At 42.0% G+C, this 23807-nt stretch overlaps 3 protein-coding genes across 3 annotated transcripts; 2 read left to right on the top strand and 1 right to left on the bottom strand.

Moving 5' to 3' along the window:
* Nucleotides 1-373: 373 nt before the first annotated feature.
* On the top strand, nucleotides 374-12200 carry trim23 (tripartite motif containing 23). The gene is made up of 11 exons (XM_064308908.1): nucleotides 374-736; nucleotides 2279-2441; nucleotides 4966-5087; nucleotides 5350-5628; nucleotides 5866-6048; nucleotides 6806-7021; nucleotides 7578-7712; nucleotides 8055-8184; nucleotides 8483-8593; nucleotides 8975-9099; nucleotides 9401-12200. Exons 1-11 carry the CDS (start codon nucleotides 641-643, stop codon nucleotides 9578-9580), a joined length of 1740 nt encoding a protein of 579 aa, XP_064164978.1. The 5' UTR covers nucleotides 374-640; the 3' UTR covers nucleotides 9581-12200.
* Nucleotides 12201-12264: 64 nt separating this feature from the next.
* Nucleotides 12265-18101, bottom strand: ppwd1 (peptidylprolyl isomerase domain and WD repeat containing 1). Its single transcript, XM_064308906.1, has 11 exons — nucleotides 17922-18101; nucleotides 17391-17493; nucleotides 16888-16991; nucleotides 16656-16776; nucleotides 16056-16503; nucleotides 15303-15493; nucleotides 13891-14080; nucleotides 13367-13548; nucleotides 13077-13158; nucleotides 12774-12956; nucleotides 12265-12569 (listed from the first exon to the last, which is right to left on the bottom strand). The coding sequence occupies exons 1-11, from the start codon at nucleotides 18052-18054 to the stop codon at nucleotides 12426-12428; spliced, it is 1881 nt and encodes a 626-aa protein (XP_064164976.1). The 5' UTR covers nucleotides 18055-18101; the 3' UTR covers nucleotides 12265-12425.
* Nucleotides 18102-19811: 1710 nt separating this feature from the next.
* On the top strand, nucleotides 19812-23518 carry LOC135238867 (protein shisa-like-2B). The gene is made up of 3 exons (XM_064307006.1): nucleotides 19812-20170; nucleotides 20792-20949; nucleotides 21816-23518. Exons 1-3 carry the CDS (start codon nucleotides 19812-19814, stop codon nucleotides 21965-21967), a joined length of 669 nt encoding a protein of 222 aa, XP_064163076.1. The 3' UTR covers nucleotides 21968-23518.
* Nucleotides 23519-23807: the final 289 nt, after the last annotated feature.

The raw sequence follows: 23807 nt of genomic DNA on the forward strand, positions 1-23807 counted from the left end.
CATTGCTTTCAAACAGAAAAGGGAATACAGAGGTGTTCTTCGAAAAGAAGACAAATAACTTCAGTCAAATTCCAGCCTTTTTGCAATAATGGTTTCAGGGAGTCAGGTGTAGGTCGCTGTCAAATGAACTATGAAACTCGCACGCTAGAGCCAGCACAGCTCAAATGTTAGTTTAAATTCAAATAAAATTAGTTCTAATCAGCTTGGCACGTTTGAGTAGATCTCTGCATTCTGCCCATAGACTGTATCAAATACATTTTTATCTGCCGTTATGCGTCTGACTTTTCGGGGTATGGTTCAGTTTTCTCCAATCAGAATACAAAGGATGAAAATATAATTTCCTGCTAAACTGTCTTCGGCGCAGTCGCATTTGGCATTCCTCGGTCTAAACTGACGGAAACAGCTGACAGAATCTTCCATGTAGGGGGGAGATATCGCTGTTTAAATTGCGGCATTCTTAGTCGATCATGTCATTGTTTGTTTTACAGTTTTACTTGTGTATCAGATCGCACTGAGCATAATTAATTTACCTACATGCCAAAATTATATCAACTATGGGGTTATGTAGATACACCTATACAATCACAGATTACGTCAAATTATATTAACCCGGCAGAGGTTTCAGTGGTAGTACCCGAGGATGGCCGCTGCTGCGGGTGTAAACAAGCAGGGGACCGCTGCAGCGATGGAGGTTTGTGGTCGCCACGGCAGAGCTACTGCTGGGAATACGGTGAAGGTGGGTGAAAAAGAATGGGAAACTGGAGAACAGTTGCGTGACTGCAATGCTCAAAGCAAAAGTTGTGAGTGAACAGCAAGTGAGAGCAGTTTACGCGACGATTAGATGTATTCGTGGCTTGGATGCTGTAGCTGGCGGGGCGTCGTTTTGATGCGGTCCTGACAGCCCTTGGCCTTTGCCACGGTTCGCAGTATGTTTAATAACCGCACGCATATCTACGACGCATTCTTCGTCCACAGATTCTTTAAATCCACGATTGCATTTTTCAATTACAAATGAAACAGCTGAATACAGTAAATTAGTCGTGCTGCTAGAATGTGTAACTGTCTGTGATGCCGTGGTGCCGATGAGAGACCGGTTTTTGTGCAGACTGGAAATTTCCATGCCGCTTAGTGCACACAAATCGGTTGAACTTACGCAAAATATAGATGGTGACAATATAAATATAATAATGCAACATTATACTTAGAGATACGTTGTCTGCAAAATGTAGACGTTCTCTCAGTTGCTGTGTTAAGATAGCCTAGCGATAGCTAGCCGAGATAATGTCAGCTGATCACGCACTATAACGTTACACGTTAGCTCGCAAATTAACTGACGTTACCAAGTTATCAAAGTACTACAGCTAGCTGTTTAGGCAACTAGCTAAAATTTTCTGCTGTGTGAGTCTTAGCTGAGGTGTTATAACTGGCTTCGTTAATGAACATTGTGCTACAGATAAATGGTACTGCTCCGTTGGCTAGTAACATGAAACTAGGGTGTAGTTCATACATTTTTGGGGTCAAGTAAAAATAACAATAAATCATTGACAGTAAGTAATCTGGAGAAAAGTTCCTTCCGTGATAATTGCAGTTAGTCTCGTAGTAGCTGCTAGCAGATATGGGATCAAACAGATTGCTAGATAATTCAATTACCATGCAAATTGACCGGCCAGCCACTGTACAAAAGGCACTAGAACAACATTACAGACACATTTGTGTGTTCAGTTTAGGAGGCAGACGTTTTTTTTTTTTAGAAGGGTGATATACAGAGATACAGAGGGAAGCAATAACTGATAGAGAAAACATTGAAAATAGATTTTTAAAAATAATTTAACAATAACAAATGTATTTTTAAAGGAAATTCAAATTTTAGAACAAAGCAGTTACCAATGTCAATGATTTTGAGGAAAGCCAATTTCAGTTTTCTTTGAAATAGGCATATTTTTAACAAACTGTAATTGTAAACCAGGCACATTGCCCCAACAAATACCGTGGATTACAGAGTGGTCAGATTAATGGCATAATCCAGTTTGAAGCCATGTATTGTCACCATTTTTTCCTAACCTGTTATTTCATGCTGAAACTGTCTAAATCCTGCCAACCGAATCCCTCCCTCCCCTTGTGGGTGCTGTAGTCAGGGCTGTAGGACTACCCAGCCTGCACTGGGACATTAAGGAAATGTCTTTAAAGTATCATTTCCACTGAGTAGTCAACCACACATTGCATTCTGCATAAGAGTTCGCAAGATGTTCTGAGATTAATGCTTTTTTTTTTTTTCCAGGTGTTGGAGTGTGGAGTGTGTGAAGATGTCTTTTCCCTACAAGGGGATAAGGTTCCCCGTCTGCTGCTCTGTGGTCACACTGTGTGCCACGATTGTCTCACCCGCCTGCCCCTGCATGGCAGGGCTGTGCGCTGCCCCTTCGACAGACAGGTCACTGAACTCGGTCAGTAGCGCACCGCCTGTTTGAGCCATTTCCGGTTTGGTTTTGTGGTCGTCTGCTGTTCCTTCAGAGATGAACCTCCTCCTCTGTACTTCAGTGTGAGGGCGAGCGGGAGAGAGCGAAGGAGCGAGTGAGAGATTGAGCGAGCGATCGAGTGAGAGAGTGAGTGAGCAAGCAAAAGAGTGAGTGAAAGAGATACGGCATAATGAAAACATACAATCATCATGGGTGATGCCAGGTCATAACATTGAAACGGAGCTATTGTTTGCATGACATGGCAGAGAATCAGTGTGCAGACGCAAGAGGTACTGTGACTTTAAAACCAATACCACACGTATTACATTATGCATAAGTCCACCTGTACTCAATACAATGGCACCCTCTGTTGTCAAAGGCAGCCTTATTATCATGTGTATTTATAGACTGTAGCTCTGTTTCCCCCTTCCTGTTATTTTGTTTGGAACTAGATTGTGCTGAATCTTTTATACTGAATGTTGAGCTGATATGATGGGTTCAGTCAGGGCACTGCTGTTTAACCTGATGTATCTTCTACTCCATTTTACCATTAGTCCCAAATGCTTTCTAGATTGGGAAGCGGCTCAGAATTTCAGCTCAGTGAAAATACCAAGAGAAACTAATGCAAAAAAATAAAAATACAGAAATTTGAGGGAAAAGATTTTGAGGAAACTGAAGCATTTGAGCACACATTGTGAAGGAATGAGTTGAGTGCTGTGGTTTGATTCTGTTATTTTGTTGTATGTTTTGTTTTGTGGTTTTTTCTGACTTGTACAATTTTGTTGAAAACAATTCAAATTTTAGTAATGCCCATATTTATGGATATTTGCCTTGGATAAATTAATTCATGTTATTAATGGAAACAGTAGTTAAAATCTGCAAAGATACAGTGTGACACACTGTTTTAGTGAGTTGGCAGTCTAGTAGTTCTGAGGTGTTGGGATTGTCAGACCTGTGTGAACGTGGACTTGTTACTTGTATTGCAGACCATTTTATTGTTCTCTGTAGTAAGCAAGCAATATCAACTTTAGGGGATGTTCTTTTTCCAAAAGTGAGGCCAAATAATTTCTTAAAAGTGAATAAGACAAAGATAAATCATGGCAAGTCAAGTTTTTAATTAATCAATAAAATAATTTTATTTAATACCACTCCAGTGGTCACTCCAGAGGTTATTATACTGTAGGCCTACATGCCAGGCCACGATGCAGATTTATGAGTGTTATCTGGTAATTGTACAAAGGTTTTTTTGGTAAATGGACTGGTAAATGGACTGCATTTATATAGCGCTTTTATCCAAAGCGCTTTACAATTGATGCCTCTCATTCGCCAGAGCAGTTAGGGGTTAGGGGTTAGGTGTCTTGCTCAAGGACACTTCGACATGCCCAGGGCGGGGTTTGAACCGGCAACCCTCCGACTGCCAGACAATCGGTCTTACCTCCTGAGCTATGTCGCCCCCGGTGAATAAAATAATTCTAGGCTTTCAAGGCAAAAAGCCAGGCACTTGAGTGAGTATTTGTTTAAGAGCTATGATTGTGCACTATGTGTCTATGTAAAGTTCATAGCTGAAGTTACTTATGTGGGCCTGTGGCTTGGTTCATGTGTAACCCACAAGGGGGTGACTTAGGTTGAGAGGGTATTGCCTAATGCTAAAATATTGGCCCTTTGTGTGGACCCCACTTTGGGCTCCTAGCAGTCAACACTTTTTACTGTGCATGTCATCCCTATCATTTTATTTTTGTAAGCTTAACTTCGGTATTGTTGGTCAGCAAGACAATTGCAGTGCTGTAAATTAACTTACATAAAAAGACATATGCTGGGATTCAGTCAATATTTACTTTTGAATAACAATTAAAAGCAAGTTATTTTTCCTTCACAAACAGTTTGGCAAGTTCAGCAGTCAGGAAAAAAGAACTGGTCAAATTGTCTTTGGAAATGAAAGTGTAGCCTAACGCTTGCAGTTAAGCTACTTGTAAATCAAAGTTGAGGACAATTGTTGATTGAATTTAGGCTATTGTTTCAGGTCCAACAGTTGGGGAGTAATACTTTTCTTTTAGAGCAGTTACAGTAATTAAGAAATTGTAAATTTCCGAATTCAGTACAACACCATTAGTAATGTGAATAAGAAGAGGCAACAAAGCATTCTGAGCATGAATAGCTGACGAATTTCTTTTTTAAAAGTTACATTAGATTTCTGAGAAAATGAAACAACAATACTTAATTGCCTTGGTGCATCCAGCTTAATGCTTTCTTGGATTTGTTCTTAGACCAATTTAAAGCTTCTTCAAAGTTTCATTAATTTAAAGCTGCTATTATATTCTTGTTATGTAATAATGGTGGTTAACAACTGGCAGGCTATTAAGAAAACAGCCTCAAGCACCTGGGGCAAGTAGTGCCCCACTTTATGTTAATTGCAGGAATGATTAAAAAAAACTTGGCTCTGTCATGTGAAACAGCCATTGTCTTCCTTCGCTTCCTAAAGTATCCACTCATTTGAGTGTCCTCCGTTTCTTAGGGGACTCTGGGGTGTGGGGGCTGAAGAAGAACTTTGCTTTGCTGGAACTGCTGGAGAGGCTGCAGCATGGGGCGTCTAACCAGTCAGGCATGATGGAGGACGCCCTCGGAGGGGCGGGAGAGGTACTGACCAGCGCTGCAAATGTGCCGTGCTCTAATCTGGATCTGAGTGCAGATCCACTTGTAAAACATAAAGTGTAAATGCCATTACCTTTAGTCCCCTTGCATCTTTCGTGGCTGTATTTATTTCAGCGATGCATCCTCTGGAGTTTGCAAGCCATTGAAAAGCCCATAATCAACAGACCTTAAAGCCTTTTGTAAATTGTTGGAACCGCAGACCGCCTCTTGCCCACAGGCGGCGTCTTACCGCCGTTTGTCTCTGCAGTGCATCATCCGCTGCGACGAGGACGAGAGCCACACGGCCTCCATGTACTGCACCGTGTGCGCCACCCACCTGTGCTCGGAGTGCTCCCAGCTCACCCACTCCACCCGCACGCTGGCCAAGCACCGCCGCGTGCCCCTCGCGGACAAGCCCCACGAGAAGACCCTGTGCTCCCAGCACCAGGTGCACGCCATCGAGTTCGTCTGTCTGGAGGACGCCTGCCAGCCCGGCCCGCTCATGTGCTGCGTGTGCAAGGAGTACGGCAAGCACCAGGGACACAAGGTACCAGCGCTGCCTGTAATCCCTCCCCGCACACTTTTTTGTTGTTCAGGGGGTTGTACTCGATGTGTGTGTCCAGGTAAGATGCGTATATTTGCCCACAGTGCGCACTTGTGTTTTTATTGATTGGTCATGTCACATGGCAACTTTCTCACCAAACAGGGTGAGCACCTCTTGTTCACAGTGTCTTCGCATTTCATGTTGCCGATTCTGAGCCTGTTCTAATTGATTCTTTCCCAGCATGCAGTGCTTGAGGCGGAGGCCAACCAAATCCGGGCTTCCATCCTGGACATGGCGCACTGCATCCGCACGTTCACGGAGGAAGTGTCCGAGTACTCCAGGAAGCTGGTGGGCATCGTGCAGCAGATTGAGGGCGGAGAGCAGATAGTGGAGGACAGCATCGGCATGGCCCACACTGAACACGTACGAGCGTGCTCTCCGTTAGTCACCTGGGAATATTAAACAACTGTCTGTCCCACAACGGATACAAAACCTTACACTCAAGACCCATGCTAATCACGGGTCTTCTTATTCTCCTTATTTAATGCTCAGAGCAGGGTTTGAAATGAAAACCTACAGAACGATAAATCTCCAGGCACAGGCTTGGGCAGCCCTGATTTAGAGGTTGAATTGCACTTGGAATATCTCAGGCTAAATGGATCAGTCCATATTGGTGATTATTGTAGTACAATATAATATTTCCATTACTGTGACAAAAATGTGTACCATGCATCATATATACAATCACGCATTTAATGGTTTGTTTAATTTATCAGTATTTTACTTATTGTTATCAGTATGGCTTTAGCTCATGGTATGGGTTTGGGTTTACATGTTCAGCCATTTTTTAGCCCATTGCTAGCAGAAGGAAGTACTTCCCTTTATTCCCTCCCTTGTTCATGCTCTTATTTTAAATGGAGATGGGGCAGGCTGTATGTTTTTCACTTTATTCAGACACACTTCTGTACATCACCCAATGCGTAAAACATCAAAGACTCAGGGAGATGAGGAAAATAGCCAGCTTTGACTAAATCACAGAGACCTTGATCACAAGTGGATAGCATTGATTGAGGCCGTCAGATCGGCAGGTCTGTCATTTGCAGGGAGGGTGTTTGGTGGACGTTTTGCGCACATTTCCGCCGCGATTAATCACGGCCGAGTGATTGGTGCGATCCCTCAGGTCCCCGGCACGGCGGAGAGCGCCCGTTCCTGCGTGCGGGCCTACTTCGCGGACCTCCACGAGACGCTGTGCCGCCAGGAGGAGATGGCCCTGAGCGTGGTGGACGCCCACGTCAGGGAGAGGCTCATCTGGCTCCGGCAGCAGCAGGAGGACATGACCATCCTGCTGTCACAGGTCTCCACTGCCTGCCTGCACTGCGAGAAGACACTGCAGCAGGTAGAGCCAAAATGGCAGGCGTACGTCTGTATGGACGATGGCTGGTAGCCCATTCAGAAGGAGAAGGGTAGAGCTGCAGCCTGATGGACTGTCTCATAGACAGGACTATAAAAATGTCAGCCATTCAGAACCTGCTGTTCAGCTGTTAAGTCTGTTGTGGTAGAGAGGTTTTCCAGGCATGAGTAATTTAATTATTAATCAAAAGGTCATTTAAAAAAAACTGCTTAACTGGGGATGTGTAAAACCATCACTGCAGATGCAGTGCAAGGTTGCCTTGTGACTCATTTTACATTTTCTGCTGATAGAAATGTCACAGCTTATAAAAGTAAAATACAAGTAAATCATTTGAAAAGCTGTGTTTTTGAGATTTGGTGGAGTTATTTTGCACAAATCAAATAGCCAAAATTACCCACATTAACAGTGGACTGTCAATTTGTGTAGGATGCAGAAATTCTCCTTGTGAAGATGGGCATCCTCGTTAATACGCCCTTGCCGACTCATGCGCTAACGTGGAGGTAAATCTGTAGAGTGATGGGGGCTGTGGCTCTCCCCACAGGACGACTGCAGGGTTGTGCTGGCGAAGCAGGAGATCACCAGGCTGCTGGAAACCCTGCAGAAACAGCAGCAGCAGTTCACAGAGCTGGCCGACCACATTCAGCTGGACGCCGGCATCCCCGTCACCTTCACAAAGGTACGCTTACAGCGCCTCTCCTGGAGGGACAGAGCAACAGCACGTATCCTCCGCACTGAGCATGCCCAGACCTCCAGTCAAACTTAAAGCTGCAGTACTATGAATAATTGTCCAGAAACTGTGATTAACGAATAGAAATGAATCAAATTTTCAGTGGAAAAACATCTTTTTTTAAAACCAGTTTATGGCATGTTATGGATTAATGACAAAGGGGGTTAGTGTCAGGTAGCCCTTAGTTTTCTTATCTGGCACTGCTGAACTTTTCACTGAGTACCAGTATCAAGCCAACCCTTCAATGGAGTCCCATTAAATTAACTTCCTGTATCTATATTCATGTTTCAGGATAACAGAGTCCACATCGGTCCAAAGATGGAGATCCGCGTGGTGACTCTGGGCCTGGATGGTGCTGGGAAAACCACCATTCTGTTTAAGCTGAAACAGGATGAGTTCATGCAGCCCATCCCCACAATAGGTAATCTCACCTCCTGCTGCTCTGTGTTGCTGTATGTAAGGCAATGCAGCTGCTGTGTTATCTCAGTCCTGCCACATGTGCCCTTGTGCAAAGCAAAGGGTTAACACGGTACAGTGCTGAAGCCATATTACCGGAGCAGCACAGGCAGAAAAATAAAAATATGGGTATTGTACTGTGTCGGTGTTTACACAGTGAACTGTTACGTAAGTTATGGAAGTGGAACCACACGTATTAAAATCTGAAAGTGGTGTTCAGGCCTGTTGAATTTATACAAAGCGGAACACTGTTTACTTTCCAGGTTTCAATGTGGAGACAGTGGAGTACAAAAATCTGAAGTTCACTATCTGGGATGTGGGTGGTAAACACAAGCTCCGCCCACTGTGGAAACACTACTATTTAAACACGCAAGGTATCCACCCTTTTTATCATTTCCCTGTTTTTGTGTGTAGCAGAATGTATGTTTTAAGCTATTGTTAGTGATGATGATACTGAAGTGAAAAAGTAGGCAAGGCCAAAGGAAGTTAGATTCAAGGAAAGCTTCATTTCAGGCAAAATGTTCTGAGTACTCAGCAGGTTTTCCCAAGCAGCACAGGAAACGACTGATTTTGTTGTGCTTGTTCCAGTTTTGCGAATTAAGGACATTTAGCTTATCTTTGTAATATGAGAATCATATTTCTACCCTTAAGTTCACCTTAAAGAAGCTTTGCTATCCAGTTTTTGCATGTACATGGCATTTTGAAAGTGGGAGTATTTTGCTAATGGTGCCATTATTTCTCCTGTGTTTCCATAGCGGTGGTGTTTGTTGTTGACAGCTGTCACAGAGACAGACTGATGGAGTCTCACAGTGAGCTGGCTAAACTGCTGACAGAAAAGGAGCTTAGAGATGCACTGTTACTTATTTTTGCCAACAAACAGGTAAAAATAAGTTTCACTTGGAAAGAAATATGAGTATTAGGTCTCATATTTGTTAAAAATTGTTAAAAAATTGTTAATATGTTAAAAATTGTTATTTCTAAACCTTTTCATACATTTAAAATGATTTTTTAAGTAACTACAAAGACGTTTTGCTGACGTGTATGTATATAACGAAAATGCACACAAAATGTATAAAGTCTTGCATTTAAGCAAGGGAAATGAAGAGGCTACAGCACTGCGCTTAGTCAGTGGAATGGGAAGGTTACCCTAAAGGCCTGTGTTTCTGTGTGTGTCCGCGCAGGACGTCCCCGGGGCGGTGTCTGTGGAGGAGATGACGGAGTTGCTGAGCCTTCATAAGCTGTGCTGCGGGCGGAGCTGGCACATCCAGGGCTGCGACGCCCGCAGCGGAATGGGCCTCCACGAGGGCCTGGACTGGCTGTCCCGGCAGCTGGTGGCCGCAGGCGTCCTGGACGTGGCCTGAGGCCCCGCCCTTTGACTCATCTGCACTGGATCCTGCTCTAGCCCAGCCCCCGTGACCCTTGACCCCTCTCCCTCAGCCCAGCCGCCCAGCCCAGCCACCCATCCTCCCCGTGACGTGACTAACATCTCCTAACACACAGCAGCAGCTATAAGTCGTTGATGCTTCATGTTTCTCGAGTAGCAGCGTTTGCAAATAAACAAGGCTGGTGTTGGGATGTGCCCTCCATTGAATCAAACTGCTCAGTGATAGTTGAGAACTTACTAACACACCTATGAGACTATTTCCATCGTACCTTGCTGCACAGAGTGTGGAGAGGTTAACTTTAGAGCATAATTTAACAATTAAGGTTGTTTCTGTGTTTATAACCTCAGTGTTGTGTGTGTATAATATAACTGAGGACAGCGGGTGTTCAGCATGTTTTTGTTCGTTACATGTCAGGTTAAAGTTGCTGTTTGCCAATATTAATGTTATACACTTATTGGAAAACCCCCTTCAGAGTTCATGACTCAGTGCCTGATTCAGTGTTCATCATGGGGCTGCTGATCATTTTAACACCTTTTCGGTTTCGGTGAGCTCCTCAAAAAGCCTCGTAAACATACCCCCCTCTACCCCGGATGATCGCAGCAGAATGCTTTTCTACGAGTGCAGTTTTAACAGACGCAAACAGAGCACACTGTCGGTTTTCGCACATAATTCTGCATCCGGAAGCGTTTAAAGCTGAACGTGCTTTTAAAGGCGATTACAGGCCTTGGCTATTTTGGCACCCCCTGTTGGCAGTGATTTTAAGCCACTCCCTCCGTGGCCCCATGCAGCACCTGGTATGTGCTGGTAAATGAACCCTAATCAGAAGTGGCTCACTCTTGGGCTACACCAGTTTCAATATTTTCAGCATTTCTGAGGTCTTGTTTGCTTTCAAAAAAAGAAAAAGAAAAACCCTCGCATGTCAAGATTGTAAGAAGTGCCTGGGGACCATTACTGCCCTATCCATTGTGTTGACTGAAGCACATCGTCAGTTTAACAATTGAAAAAACTGAAGCATTTTGCTGAATTCCCAACTGAAATCTCGGGTTATTCAATTGATTTAATGTGCATTATCCATCTTGAAAGAGGGGGGTGTAATGTGTTTGTAATTTAGCAGATACGGTCAAGCTTTCCAATTCTGCCCCAATTTTAAGTCTTAAAACAGTCCACTAAGAAAGAGGTGATCAGATTAGTCAGATTAGTGTTGCTCTAGGATGGTACAAAAATATGTAGTTTACTGAGATTATTTGTGTTTTAGTACTTTTGTATATAGTAAAGTTTAAAAAAAAATACTTGATCAGAGTTGGAGGAATTGTAGCTGTGATGGTAAAGCAGTTAATGTTTGTAGCTGTTCCCCCACCTCCTGTTTTGAGGAGTGTGTTAAGTTCTGAGCGCATTGGATGTGCTAGCCTGCAGTTTGGTGGTCTCTCCTTAGAATTTATTTGAAGCTCAAATGGACAAGTGACAGCCATGCTACAGATCCTGTGACTCTTGGTTTGACCCCGTCACTGGCAGAACTGTGACCAACTGCTGTAAAAACTGCTGTTTTCAGCACTTCATGCCTGACTAGATAGCGTGCAGCTACTTCTGTTATGTACTTTCTCCTTAGGGCTGGGACTGGCAGTTTTCATACCAACTTCTTTCTCGGTCCGAAAACGTGGTGCACCAATGCATTGAATCATTTGTGACAGAAAACTGGCTTTGATACAACAGTCCTACTGTATGTTTTAACCTCTGCTGATGCAGGTGTAGCATCCATTTTGAAGTGCAATACAAAACCAACTAAACTGCTGTTAAACTACTAGCTGATATTACATTTATATTTGAAATTAGAACTAAAAATATATGCAGATGTGGGGATTAAAGTTAGCATGCTATTCTGTTGCATTTATCTGTGCTTCCCCTGCACCAGTGAGTTAATATTCATGATACAGATCTGTGGACCAATATTCTTAATTGGCTGCTGGCAACTGGCAATAAATTTTATGGTTCACACATCTACAAAAATAGGTTCTGTGGGGGGTGGGAGTGGAGGTACTGGGGAAGCTTACTTCCACTTATGAAACAATAGAAATCCTCCGGCAAAATGAAAGGTGACACTTGTGTGCCTTTCTGGCACGAAATATTCAGGGTCCGTTAAAGAATACTATATTCTGCGCATTGACAGCTTATGAAATACAATGGACTGATGCATTAGTCCCAGCCCTACTTTTAATTTTTAGTGTTTTTCATAGAAATTTGTTCAATTTTTGTTTTATACCATTAGGTCTTTGAGTGTATTGTACTGAAAACCATCATTTTGCTTTTTCTAAGAAATTCAAAGTGTCGGTTTGAGTTGATACTATCCTTATACAACATCATTGCTATGTAATGTTTACTTCTGTACTTGTACCTATTTAAAAAGCATGTATGAATTTAGTTCCCATTCTTAAACAGAATAATATTCCATGTCAATTTGTGAATAATATTCCATAAACAGCATAACATCTGTAAACCCCTCAAAGCACAGTGCTCATCTAAAGCATTTGTAACTTGTGGACTTCATTTCTTTTCTATACCATTCATAATTAACATTATGCTATTAAATAACTGACGAACATGGTAAGTGTTTCATTACACACACAGCTTGCTAATGGTTTCCCCTAAATGGAAGAAGACTGACATTAGGAAATAATCTTTACTGCAGTTAAAAAGTCAAGATAACAGATGTAGACTACATCTAAAGGCATTTCTGTCTTTACACTCATTATTATGCATACTGTACATTTCAATTCAGCTCGCTTAAGAAAAGAAAAAAGAAAGAAACCCAAACAGCCTTTTCTGTTCACTTGATGGTGATGTTTATGATGCTGATGTCTTCGTAGGGCTTGTCGGTTTTTGGATTAACTTTCAAATTGGAGATCCTCTGGACGACTTCCATTCCCTTCGCGCTTCTCCCAAACACGGTGTGCTTGTTGTCCAGCCAGGGCTACACAGAAATATGTTAAACTGTTAAAGGAATACTATGCAGGATTTCTATTTTACAAACTGGTAATGAACCTCCTTTCAGCAAATTGTACAAATACTTACTCCCATTTCTTGCTCAGAAAAAACATCAAATTATTTTTATGAGGTACAAATCTCATGCTCACACACACACACACACACACAAGGAATAAAACGTTGCTCTTACAGTGGGGACGACGGTAATGAAGAACTGGGAGCCGTTGGTTCCTGGGCCGCCGTTGGCCATGCTGAGCGTGTAGGGCCGGTCATGCCTCAGCGTAGGGTGGAACTCGTCCTCAAACTCTCCTCCCCAGATGCTTTCTCCGCCCATCCCTGTTCCCGTGGGGTCTCCTGTCTGGATCATGAAGCCCTGTACGGGGGTGACGCAGGCATCCATTAGCCCAACCCACAAGGGTCTCCAAACACAGCACCAAATGCACTGCACCCGATAGGACACCACTGAGCAGCATCTCTGGGAGAAACACCTTACCTTGATGACACGGTGGAATATGTGACCGTTGTAATAGCCATTTCTGCTGTGAACACAGAAGTTCTCCACCGTTTTTGGACATCTGAAAAGAGATAAACGATGAGTAAGACCCCTATAATTGCACCGTGAGCCATGCTTCTGGGCAAAAAAAATGATCACATTTAACAATACCACAAAAAAACTAGAAATGTATAGTTGAATGCCGCGTATATTGCTTGCTTTTTTTTTTTAGAACGATGACCTTTCAGCCTTTAGTGTCAATGGGTGTGGCTTCACAGCAGACTACGTACTCCACAGGGAAGAGCTTGATATGGATGTCTCCCATGGTGGTGTGGATGATGGCGCTGTCCGACACCCTCTTTGGACCCTCGGCCTGTGTGGCCGCCATGACTTCCTCCTTGGACGGCTTCTCATTGAAGATGTCCCTGTCTGAGTCAGCATTCTTTGTGTCTTCAGGCTCCCTCTTGGTGAACTGCAAGTAACAGGCAGGGCAGGAGAGAAAATTTAAATGGACCAGACAGAGTTGCTACAGTATGTATGTGCAATGCAAAATTAAAAGATGTTTCATGGGCATTTTGTGTCTATTTAATATGGTAATTATATTAAAATGGTTATTGTAATGATTCAAAATGGATTTCTGGACAAAATCCAAAATGCATGTTACATTTTGTGGATGAAATCCAAAGCACATTTAACATTTTGGCCATGAAATGCAAAGTGCATTTTATGTTTCGTATACAAAACGCAAAGCACATTTTACTCTCTGTGCAGGAAAGGCAGCAGCGTTTCAGTTGAACTTCGGCATGTGTCTCACCAGGTAGAAGCGGTTCTTCTTGAAGGCCGTGCAGAAGATGACGGGGTCGGGCTCGGCGGCCTGCAGGGCTGGGTTGTCTGAGGCCTTCATCTCGATGGTGGGGGCAGCGTGCGTGGCTTTGGCGATGCCCTGAAACAGGCTCAGCTTCACCACGCGGATGTTCTCTTGCTTTCCCAGGATCCGAACGCATCTGCGAGAGTTGTGTGAGAACACGTGTGTGTGTGAGAGATCTGCGAGAACGCATCTGTGAGAGGGGGCACAAGTGACGCGTCTCAACATGCGCTAACAATCCTCTCACCTGTGGGGACCTTCCATAAACCCAGAACTGACTGAGGGGCTTCAAGGAAAGGTGCGGATCAAGCTGTCCCAGTCAGATCACAGGGAAGCATACAGGACGACCAGGCAGCCCACAAAATTAATCAGGGCAAGAAAATGTGAGATGTGGTTTCTTTCTTCTTCCAAGTAACTTCCTTTTAAACATGTATTAAGATGCTACGTGCTTTTTGATAGGGCGGAAAGGTGTTTGTACGTGATATGCTGAATAAAGCATATTCAAGAAAGCTATATAGAAAATGTATTGTACACTGTACAAAACAGTGTTGTATACATGAATGCCAATGGGTTCTGTTGCACCAGATTGGTTCTCAAAGCAATTCAGGTGGCTCTATGAAGATACATTTTAATTAATTCTTTTGAAATGGCTGTTTGTGAATTGTGCTAAGGATAAGCGTCTGAGTGGTGGCTAGTGTTTATAAAGGAAACATCCACTGGAAAATGGGAGACTATGGTGCCAGAGTGCTAGCAGACCTGTCTATATAGTGCTCCATTGTGTTTGTGTCTTCTGATATAAATTTGTAAATGAATAACAAATAAGTAAACAATTTTAAAAAGGAAACCAAAAGATAGACTTTCTAAATTTACCTTTTTTGCATTTTGAGTTCAAACTTTTCCCGGTGGAGTTTCCATTTAAGCATCATGTGTACCATAATTTTTCACTATTCTCCATTGGGTTTATTTTAATTCTTTTTTCTCAGTCCCACTTCTATTGTTTGAGTAAGACATATGGTTAAGTCTGTTCGTTGTAACTTGGCTTAATTTTGAAATCTGCAATTTTATAGGCAGTCCAATTTGAGTCAGCAGCTGCATTAAATATATTCTATATTAACCTACAGGGTCCAAGTTAAACTACGCGGTCGTTCCCTGCGCTTGGTACTGTACTTCCCTCCAAGTGTGTTTTCAACACACTTGTTATGGTTATACACTTTGTTGTACGTCGCTCTGGATAAGAGCGTCTGCCAAATGCCTGCAATGTAATGTAAAAGCTCAAATTCTGCTGATTTCCCATAGAATCTGCAGCATTTATTGGATGAAAGCATTGCCACAATCACACCATGGTTTCCATCTCCGGTTACCTGTTGGTTTCCACGTTGATGACTTTGATGCCCAGCATGGTCCCGTAGAGGACAAAATGTCCGGTTTCGTCAAAGATGATGTTTGTCAGCCGAATGCCGTCCACCTTCTCCAGCTCCCTCTCCACGGCCATCCTGCGGCCGAACTCCATGTCAGGCAGCTGCTGCCGCATCTGCTGCAGCTCGGTGAACATCTGAGAGGATGAAAGAGCTCAGAGTAAGCCAGCCCAGGCGTCACATGCAAACACAGCTTTGCAGTGTTATTTTAACGGATTGAATATGAAAGCCTTAGTGTTTAATGGACGTTGTGTGTGACCACCTAACTAACAACTGTCTGTGTCTGTGCAAACTGTAACAATATAAAGCGATTTGCAAAATACCATAAAACAAACTATTAAAAAAGACACTATTAACAGCTCTGTACAGTTAAATAATTTACAAATGTATATACTGGAATGTACAAATAAAGTAATGATATAAAGGTTAAATTAACAGTTAAAGATAAAATAGAGACAAAATGATAAGAAGAGCTACAAAAGTAAAGCAGAAATATTAAATGAAAAATCAATTATAAGAAAGTGTGAACTAATGTGTCGTTAAAAAGAGATTGAAAACCTATGATGTGTGTGCATTTCTAATGACCTCAGATAAGGCATTCCGTACTTTTACATGCAATCACAAAGGCTGCATGCTCCCCCTGCAGCAGCATTATAGTTGTGTAGTGTGCACACAGAGCTATCTGGAGGAATAACTTACAGTCAACGATTCATCAAACACTCTCATCAGCTTCCCAGTCAGGAATCGGAAAATCCTCACTTTGCGGTCCGAGGCAATGGTGGCCATTTTCTTGCCATCAGCCGAAAAGGCCAGGCTGGTGGGATAGGTTTTGCATTTGGCAAATTCATACAAGTCTGTGTCGGTCTTAAATTCCCAGTCCACTTGTCTGGGGAACTTGAACTCGTTGGGAAGGCCAGTCCAATACTCCAGCATGCCGGCTTTGTCAGCAGAGACTATGACCCGGAAACGTGGGTTCAGGCGGATTTGGGAGAGGGGGGAGGAGTGCATCTTGTCAAACGTGTGGAATGGCGTGTTGCTTCCCCGGCCGTCATACACAAATATCTTTCCTGTTGATTTTTCTGAGCAGGCCACCGTGGAGATGGCATCACCTGGATTGTAGATCCACTCACACTGGCCAGGATGGAAGCTGCGTTGCAAGAAAAAATAAAATTAATTTTTATACATACACAAAGTCCCCTTAAATTCAGATTTTGTTTCTAGGATGGGAACTGCCATTCTCCAAAGCCACTTTTCTGGCTGCTCTTCTAAAACTCACAGTAGCAAGAGACATGATTTTACCCCAACTTGAGCATGTTGATCATGTCAAAGTTGACCACGTCGAACACTTTCATGGCCTGGTCATCCCCAACAGAGCAGAACAGAGCGCCCTCTGCACTGACTGCAATGCACTCGATCACACCTGAGGGACAAAGCACACAGACACAACATCCATCACTGTCTCCAGTAATCTCCTTCTACTTGTAAATGAAACAAAGTTTACCCCACATAAAAAAAAACACAAAAGACACACCTAGGTGGCTGCGAAAGTGTTTAACAAACTCAATTCCTTCCTCCTCCTTTTTCTTCCAGAATTTGACGTGACCATCTTGACTGGCTGTGATGATGAAGTCAGTCCTGTCAGTTTAGAGGAAGAGTAACAGAAAAATGAACATTTCCTATTCTGAAAATCTAAATCTGAAAAAGCTTGTAAGCCAAAGTGTCAGTTTTTCCTTGAAAGTTAATGTCAATGTGAATACTATTCCATGAGTAGTTTCCATTCTGTCCCAATTAACCAAACAGTTGGAGCTACTATAGAATTACCCATAGCCAGGACCGATGGATTGACTAAGAAAATGATTAAATATTCAGAAAACTACAGTCCTGCAGCTGTTGTTGATTTACCAGTACTGCTGGTGGACAAGATCGAAATCAGTAACAAAAGGCATACATCAACCGTCAAATAAATGGTCAAATAAAAGGCACCGTGCTGGCAAATATCTTTGTGCCGCCTCGATGAATATAAACAGGGCTTACTTTGAACAGACAATATAAGTGATGACGTCTCTGTGCATGTAGCTCCGTTCATACATAGCGGCAGAAGGAAGATTGTTCAGGTACACACGCTCATAGTCCAGCACTGTCGGAAATACAAAACAGGTCATTCGAAATGTATCCAGCCAGCGTGAAAGTAACTAGCGAACAAATGAAAAGTAATTTGTATACTAGCCGAATTTACCCAACGTTAGTAGCCAACTAATCTTTTGCTAGTGAGGTGTCTTAATCTATGCAAACACATTATCTAGTAGGTAACATAACGTTAAGCTATCTGAAACATTTAGACAACGTTAACCATCTAGATAGCGCTATCAGTGACAACTCGTGCGTACCTGCACAAATATGGTTCAGATCGCACTGTTCTGTATGTTAAGTAACTCACATTTGTTAAAGGTTGCATGCTTGTTAGTAGAGTTGTCACGACAGTAGTGTGCTACCTAGCTAACGTTAGCCGGTTAATTATATACCAAAATTACAATCTAGTCTTTGGATATAAACACTTGTTTTAACCTTTTCTTTTCTTTTGAGGTGTCGCCTCAATTGGCATCGGCCCAACCCATTCCTCGTCTTCAGCATTGCCGCCGTTTCCTTCATCAACATCTAATTTTCTCTTCAGTTCTGCACTACTCGATTCAGACGCCATGATTTCGAATTTTGAACTTTGACGTCACTGGCGGAAACGCTTCTTCTTCTTCGATGGTGTTTGTTTTTAACTTGCGTGGAAGGTGCATTACCGCCACCTACTGTGGTGGAGCGTGCAGCTGATTAGGTCAGCAGTCAGATCCTATTGCCATATTTTTGTGTAGCAAATGCACAAATCTTCCTTTACAATGCATGATTTTTTGGATGAAGTATTATAAGCATTTGATTTAAAATGAATAAATACATTATTATTTTTATTATTATTATTATAAGCAGTAGTATTATTTTTATTTATTGCATTTATTCATTTTAAATCAGATGCTTTTAATATTTTATCCAAATCTTCATGCATTGTGAATTAAGAGTTGTGCATTTTTATATGCAACTCAAATGGTTTTTATCAATATAGCCTATGGATGGATCCCATCCACTTATCATTATTATGCTCTTCCCTTAGTGATAAGTGGATCTTTTTGTGTCACTGTGCCCATTTAATGCATTTTACATGCTTATGTATCAGGCCATATCGAGAGAGGTAGATAGATAGACAGAGAGAGAGAGAGAGAGAGAGACTTATTGCTTTGTCCAATGGGGGTCAGTCACATTGTACTCTCCTCTTTATGTGACTCATGATCAAAGGATCTTTCAGAGGTACTCATCTGAGGAATCACAGCTCTGCACCTGTGCTCTCATGGTGCTGTTAGGTCTGGTATTTACCTAACAATTAGCATGAGTCAGTCAGATGTTCGTCAACACTGCCTTCTTGCTGCCTTGGCAACAGTTGACAAAAGGCTTTTAATTAAAGTAATGTTTCACCATTTGTAAGTGCATGACATTTTCTGTACAGACATTTTGTCTATCATGTTAATTTTCTCTATTGTTCTAAGCATACTAAATAGAGAAATGTCAAAGCAGAGCTTAACAGTCCAGAGCCTAAAACCACCAATTCACGGTGTCATTATTGCAATGAAATTAAATAATTTGAAATTGAATTATGTGCAATATAAAGATGCTCACTGCTCAGGCATATTGACATGAACAGTCTGCTTTTTCCTGTACACCTTATCTTTTCTATCTAATCACATGTTAAGATTAAAAAATATTAAATTGCACACAAGGAATAGATTGTGAACAAGCATCATTTGGATACTAAGTGATTCTGCAGTGACATTTTTCTTCCGTATTTAATTGCTTGTTATTTTCATTGACTCCGTCTGAATGACCTGACCAATCTGAACTAAAGATAGCCAACACTTGAACACACACACCAGTCATTTTTTTCAGATGTTCTTCTGGAAAAAACAAGACAGCATAAGCACATCTTTTCCCTCCTTTGTTTCAGCATGCTATGTTCAAGCATGTTATGCAGGGAACTACTTATGTGAATCCAATCAGATAAACATGTACCCTTCTCCTTTTGGTCTCTCTTAAGAAAAACAAGGGCACTTTACATTCTCCACTAAAATTCAAAGCAAGGTGAATTGATGACATTTAATAAGAACAGTGCTCAGCTGTGCCTCACTCAGAGAGAGAGAGAGAGAGAGGGGGAGAAAGAGAGAGAAGAGAGAGGGAGAGAGAGAAGAGAGAGAGAGAGAGAGGAGAGAGGGAGAGAGAGAGCCCTTTTTGAAGAAACATTGTAACAGAGATTTTAAAAAACATAAAATAGACAATAGAAAAAAATGGATGAACTGAGCCTGAACCACAAAAATCTAATGAGTGAGGTAAAATTTCCCCAGTGTGAGAAAAAAAACTTAACATATGGAAGCCCACCTCTCTGATGACAGCAGTGCCCTCCTCCCCATTCAGTACCCTGAGACAGAGATAAACCCAGCTGGCTACACATCCTGTGCGCAAGGTGGGAAGGAAAACACCAGGTTCATATCCTCATCAGTCTGGTCAGACTCGAGCCCCCTCGTACCCCCATTCAGGATGGCTGAGGCACATGTTTGCGAGGGCTACTACAGTGATGACATCCGCTTTGTGGAGCGCTTCACTTGTCCCCTGGACCCAGACAGCCCCGAGCACATTTTCTGCTGTGGGTTTGAGGACATGAAGTACTGCTGCAGTGAGCCGGGAAATTACTTCCCCTACAAGCATGCGTACATGTGGACCCTGAGGTGAGTGAAGGGATTTTAAAGGGAGCAGGTCAGCACAGGTGCCTGAACAGAAAGGGGGGCATGACAGTGTGAAATGGCTCTTTGTAAACATTTTACATCTGCAGTAAAATGGGGGGAAAAGTGAAAGGTAGCATAGGTTGCTGTGACAGAAGCATGTTTTTAGTTTTATACTTCTTAGTTTATAAATAATATGATTTTTCACTGGTAGCATCTGAGTGCTTTTATTTCAGACAACACATTTCATTTCATACATTTGGACAAAGAAGAAAAGAAGTTGGTTTTGCACTTCATCATTGTGAACTTTAACTGGTTTCTGGACCAGTAGCTCTGAATTGTGTTGATACATGAAGATACTGTCTGCCCAAAACACGAACTGGGGTCAAACTACTAAAGTATTTTCCCCCTGAATCTTGGCATTTCCTGTTGTTGTTCAGTTACAGCTTAAAGACAGTAAGCTGGAAGTATTTGATAGGATGGTGTACTTGTGTGTATGTGTGTGTGTGTGTGTGTGTGTGCGGGTTGAGGGGGCTTGGAAGATAAACAAGCATGCAGGCGTGTTTAAAAAATGTGAGGGTTGATGCAGGAACCATGTCGTGCTTCGCCTGTACCGACTTGTTTCAGTATCGGGGCGCTGGTCGGACTGGCTATCGCGGCGCTCGTCCTCCTGGCCTTCGTCGTCAGCGTCTGCGTCCTCTGCGCCCTGTTTCTCCACAAGAAGCCACAGCGGCGGTTTGATTCCGGACTCAAGTTGCACATCCTAGACGGCTCCACAGAGAAAGGTGTGCTCGGCCCCCACAATAAGACCAGGCGCAGAGCAAAATCCTTGCACCAGCGGTGTCTGATACACCAAACAGCTGCACTCTGTAGTGTACATCATAGAAAACAAAAAAAGGTGACAAAGAATGCATGAAAAGAAAGTATTTCAACAACATGAATCACACTGTTGTATACATAGTATTGATATTTATTTCATGATTGACTCCAGAAGAAAACTGTTGAAGTGAACATCAACACAATTAAATCTGATTTATTCCAGTGGAGTGACAGTGGTTACCGTTCAGAAAATGAACTACTTTGGCTACAACCTGCTTATAATTGACACATCATTTTTACAAGGGATAATGAATTATGAGGATCACTGTAATGACTGCCTCTACCTTTGTTGAATTGCCTGTACTATATGCACTCTCCTCATCACTTTTCCATGATATCAACAGTAAGCTTAAGGTTGCGTTCAGCCCACTGTACTAAAACACAAAGCAGCTCTTAGACAGACAGATAGACGAATAAGTAAACAAACTAATTAATAATATATTTCATCACAATCAGTTCTGGCCTGGGTTATCACTGAGTTATTGATAAACACATTTTACTTGATTCAAATGGGAAGACAATCAAATCAAACTGAATTCTTGGAACAGCTCTGAATGAAATGAAGCAGGGAAAGATACTGTATAAAGGCAACACTATGGGAAGTCAGTTACACCAGCTATTAAACAGAACAGTAGTTTTTAGAACTCATCTTTAAAAATGGTCTCTGATAGACTGCATCAGAATGCTTTTCACTGCGTTCTGCTGAGTCCATGTTGAGGCCTGAGTATAATGAAAGAGACATTCTAATGTATTATTATTTGTGTGCTTGCAGCTTCAAAAGGCAATGTGACACAGAGTAGCATCACAAGTCAGAACTCCACAGATGGGGAAGACCCTTCAACCAGACTGGGGAAAAGAATTCAAGAGAGTGAAACGGCTATTGTCACTCCGGTTGGGGATACGAACATAATAAACCAAATCTAAAATAAATAATCAACAAATAATTAACACTGCAGTTCAGACTTTCTGCGGTTCCAGGATGTGTGAACTCTTGTGTAAACTGATATAATAACTGTTATATTAAAACACACGCAAGCACGCACACACACACACACACAGATATTGTCATCAGTGAAAGGTTCAGTTGTTGTAGAAGGGTATTAATTAAAATGCCATTGTCTATAACATGCAGTAGCATAATAATACAATTGCATTACATTTAGATTACATTTATTTAGTAGATGCTTTTATCCAAAGCAACGTACAAAAGTGCATATCATGGTCATCAATGAACTGTGACTTTTGAGTGAAGCTTAATGAACCCTACAATTGCTTACATATCACTGATTGATTTGGACCAATAATAGTTTTATTTGGAGAGCAAAGTCTTTGATTGGTTCATACAAGTCATCCATGATCATAGAGCCTCTCTTTGCCATCACTGTAATATAGATAAATGTAAAAATTGTGAGTTTCAATACAGTTTTGGAGTACCTGTAAGATTCATTCTGTGGGACATCTGAAATTATGGGATTGTTTTATTAGTTTTGAGTACTGAGTATGTATTTTGTCAAAATTCAAATAAAAAAACAAAAGTTTTCAGTTTAACTTTGTGTTTGATGCAGTTAGCTAAATAACATATTGGCAATCAGCTGTAGGATCATGCCCACGTGCAGTCAGTTGAACTCCACATTAATTGTACTATACACTCAAAAGACACCAAGCCATTACTAGGGTGCTAAACTAGTTATATTTCATCATCCCAAATGAAGGTGCCCTTACTACAAGTGTAGTTGGATGAAAACTATTTCTCAGGTCCTTGTCACCATACAGAGGGGACTGCAATCATATTGTGTGTACGTATGCCATTAAATGTGATTTGTGCCGAGCAGAACAAGCCCTGTGTAATAACATCAAAAGAAATTCTGATTATTGTCGCCAAGGTTATGGGAGGTTTCAGTCAGTTAGGGGTCACTGCTATCTAGCTGACCCATGCTGGTCGATGAAGCACCACTGGGCTACATGCTAAAGTGGCATATCACGATCTTCCTCCGACTCCACTCTGTGCAAGCGTTGCTGTTTCAGAGAACTGTACTGGCAGCATGAACATGGCTGTGCTTGCAGATAACTGAATGTGCAAAATTAGGGTGGGAATTGAACATGTACAGCCTCATGTTGGGTGCCAAATTTGTAAAAAGAAAGAATAAAAAAAAAAAATTCTACTCTACAGAATGCTAAATTTATATGAATTATCTGGATGAAACACGTCATTTTCACACCTCAGAGGGTTTCAAGACTGAATAGACAAACAAAGATGTGGCATAAAAATGTGTGAAAAAATATTTTTGTGTGATACTCTCTGGGCTGGAGTGTTTTGTTGTCGTAGGTGAAGTCTCTGGCAACAAACAATTGTGTTTCGTAGAATGCATTGGTGAAAACCTTTCAAGGATGCAATTCAATGCTTTCAGTACATCATAAACTATGAGGGTTCAGGCACTCATAGGCACTCTTAGGCTACGGTTGGTGACAAGAGCAAGTAAATACTTTGCAAAAACCCACATGAACACATTTGGGCATGTAATCCAAATGCATTTTGTGTGTTTTCGATGAAGTGCATGCTATGGACTAAATTGATTTTAGCTTGCATTGAGTACTTCTTAAAAAATGCATCCTGACCTAAAACTGGTCTTGCCTTCAGGGTCTCAAATACGTTGGACAATATTTCTGTTTGTCAGCCCCCTCCATAGTAAAGTTCCCATATTTTGCAATTCAGAGAGTCAAATAGCCCAGAGATCAAGAAATAAGAACAATGAGAGATGCATTT

This window comes from Anguilla rostrata, chromosome 14 (genome assembly GCF_018555375.3).
Source record: "Anguilla rostrata isolate EN2019 chromosome 14, ASM1855537v3, whole genome shotgun sequence".
Taxonomy (NCBI): Eukaryota; Metazoa; Chordata; class Actinopteri; order Anguilliformes; family Anguillidae; genus Anguilla; species Anguilla rostrata.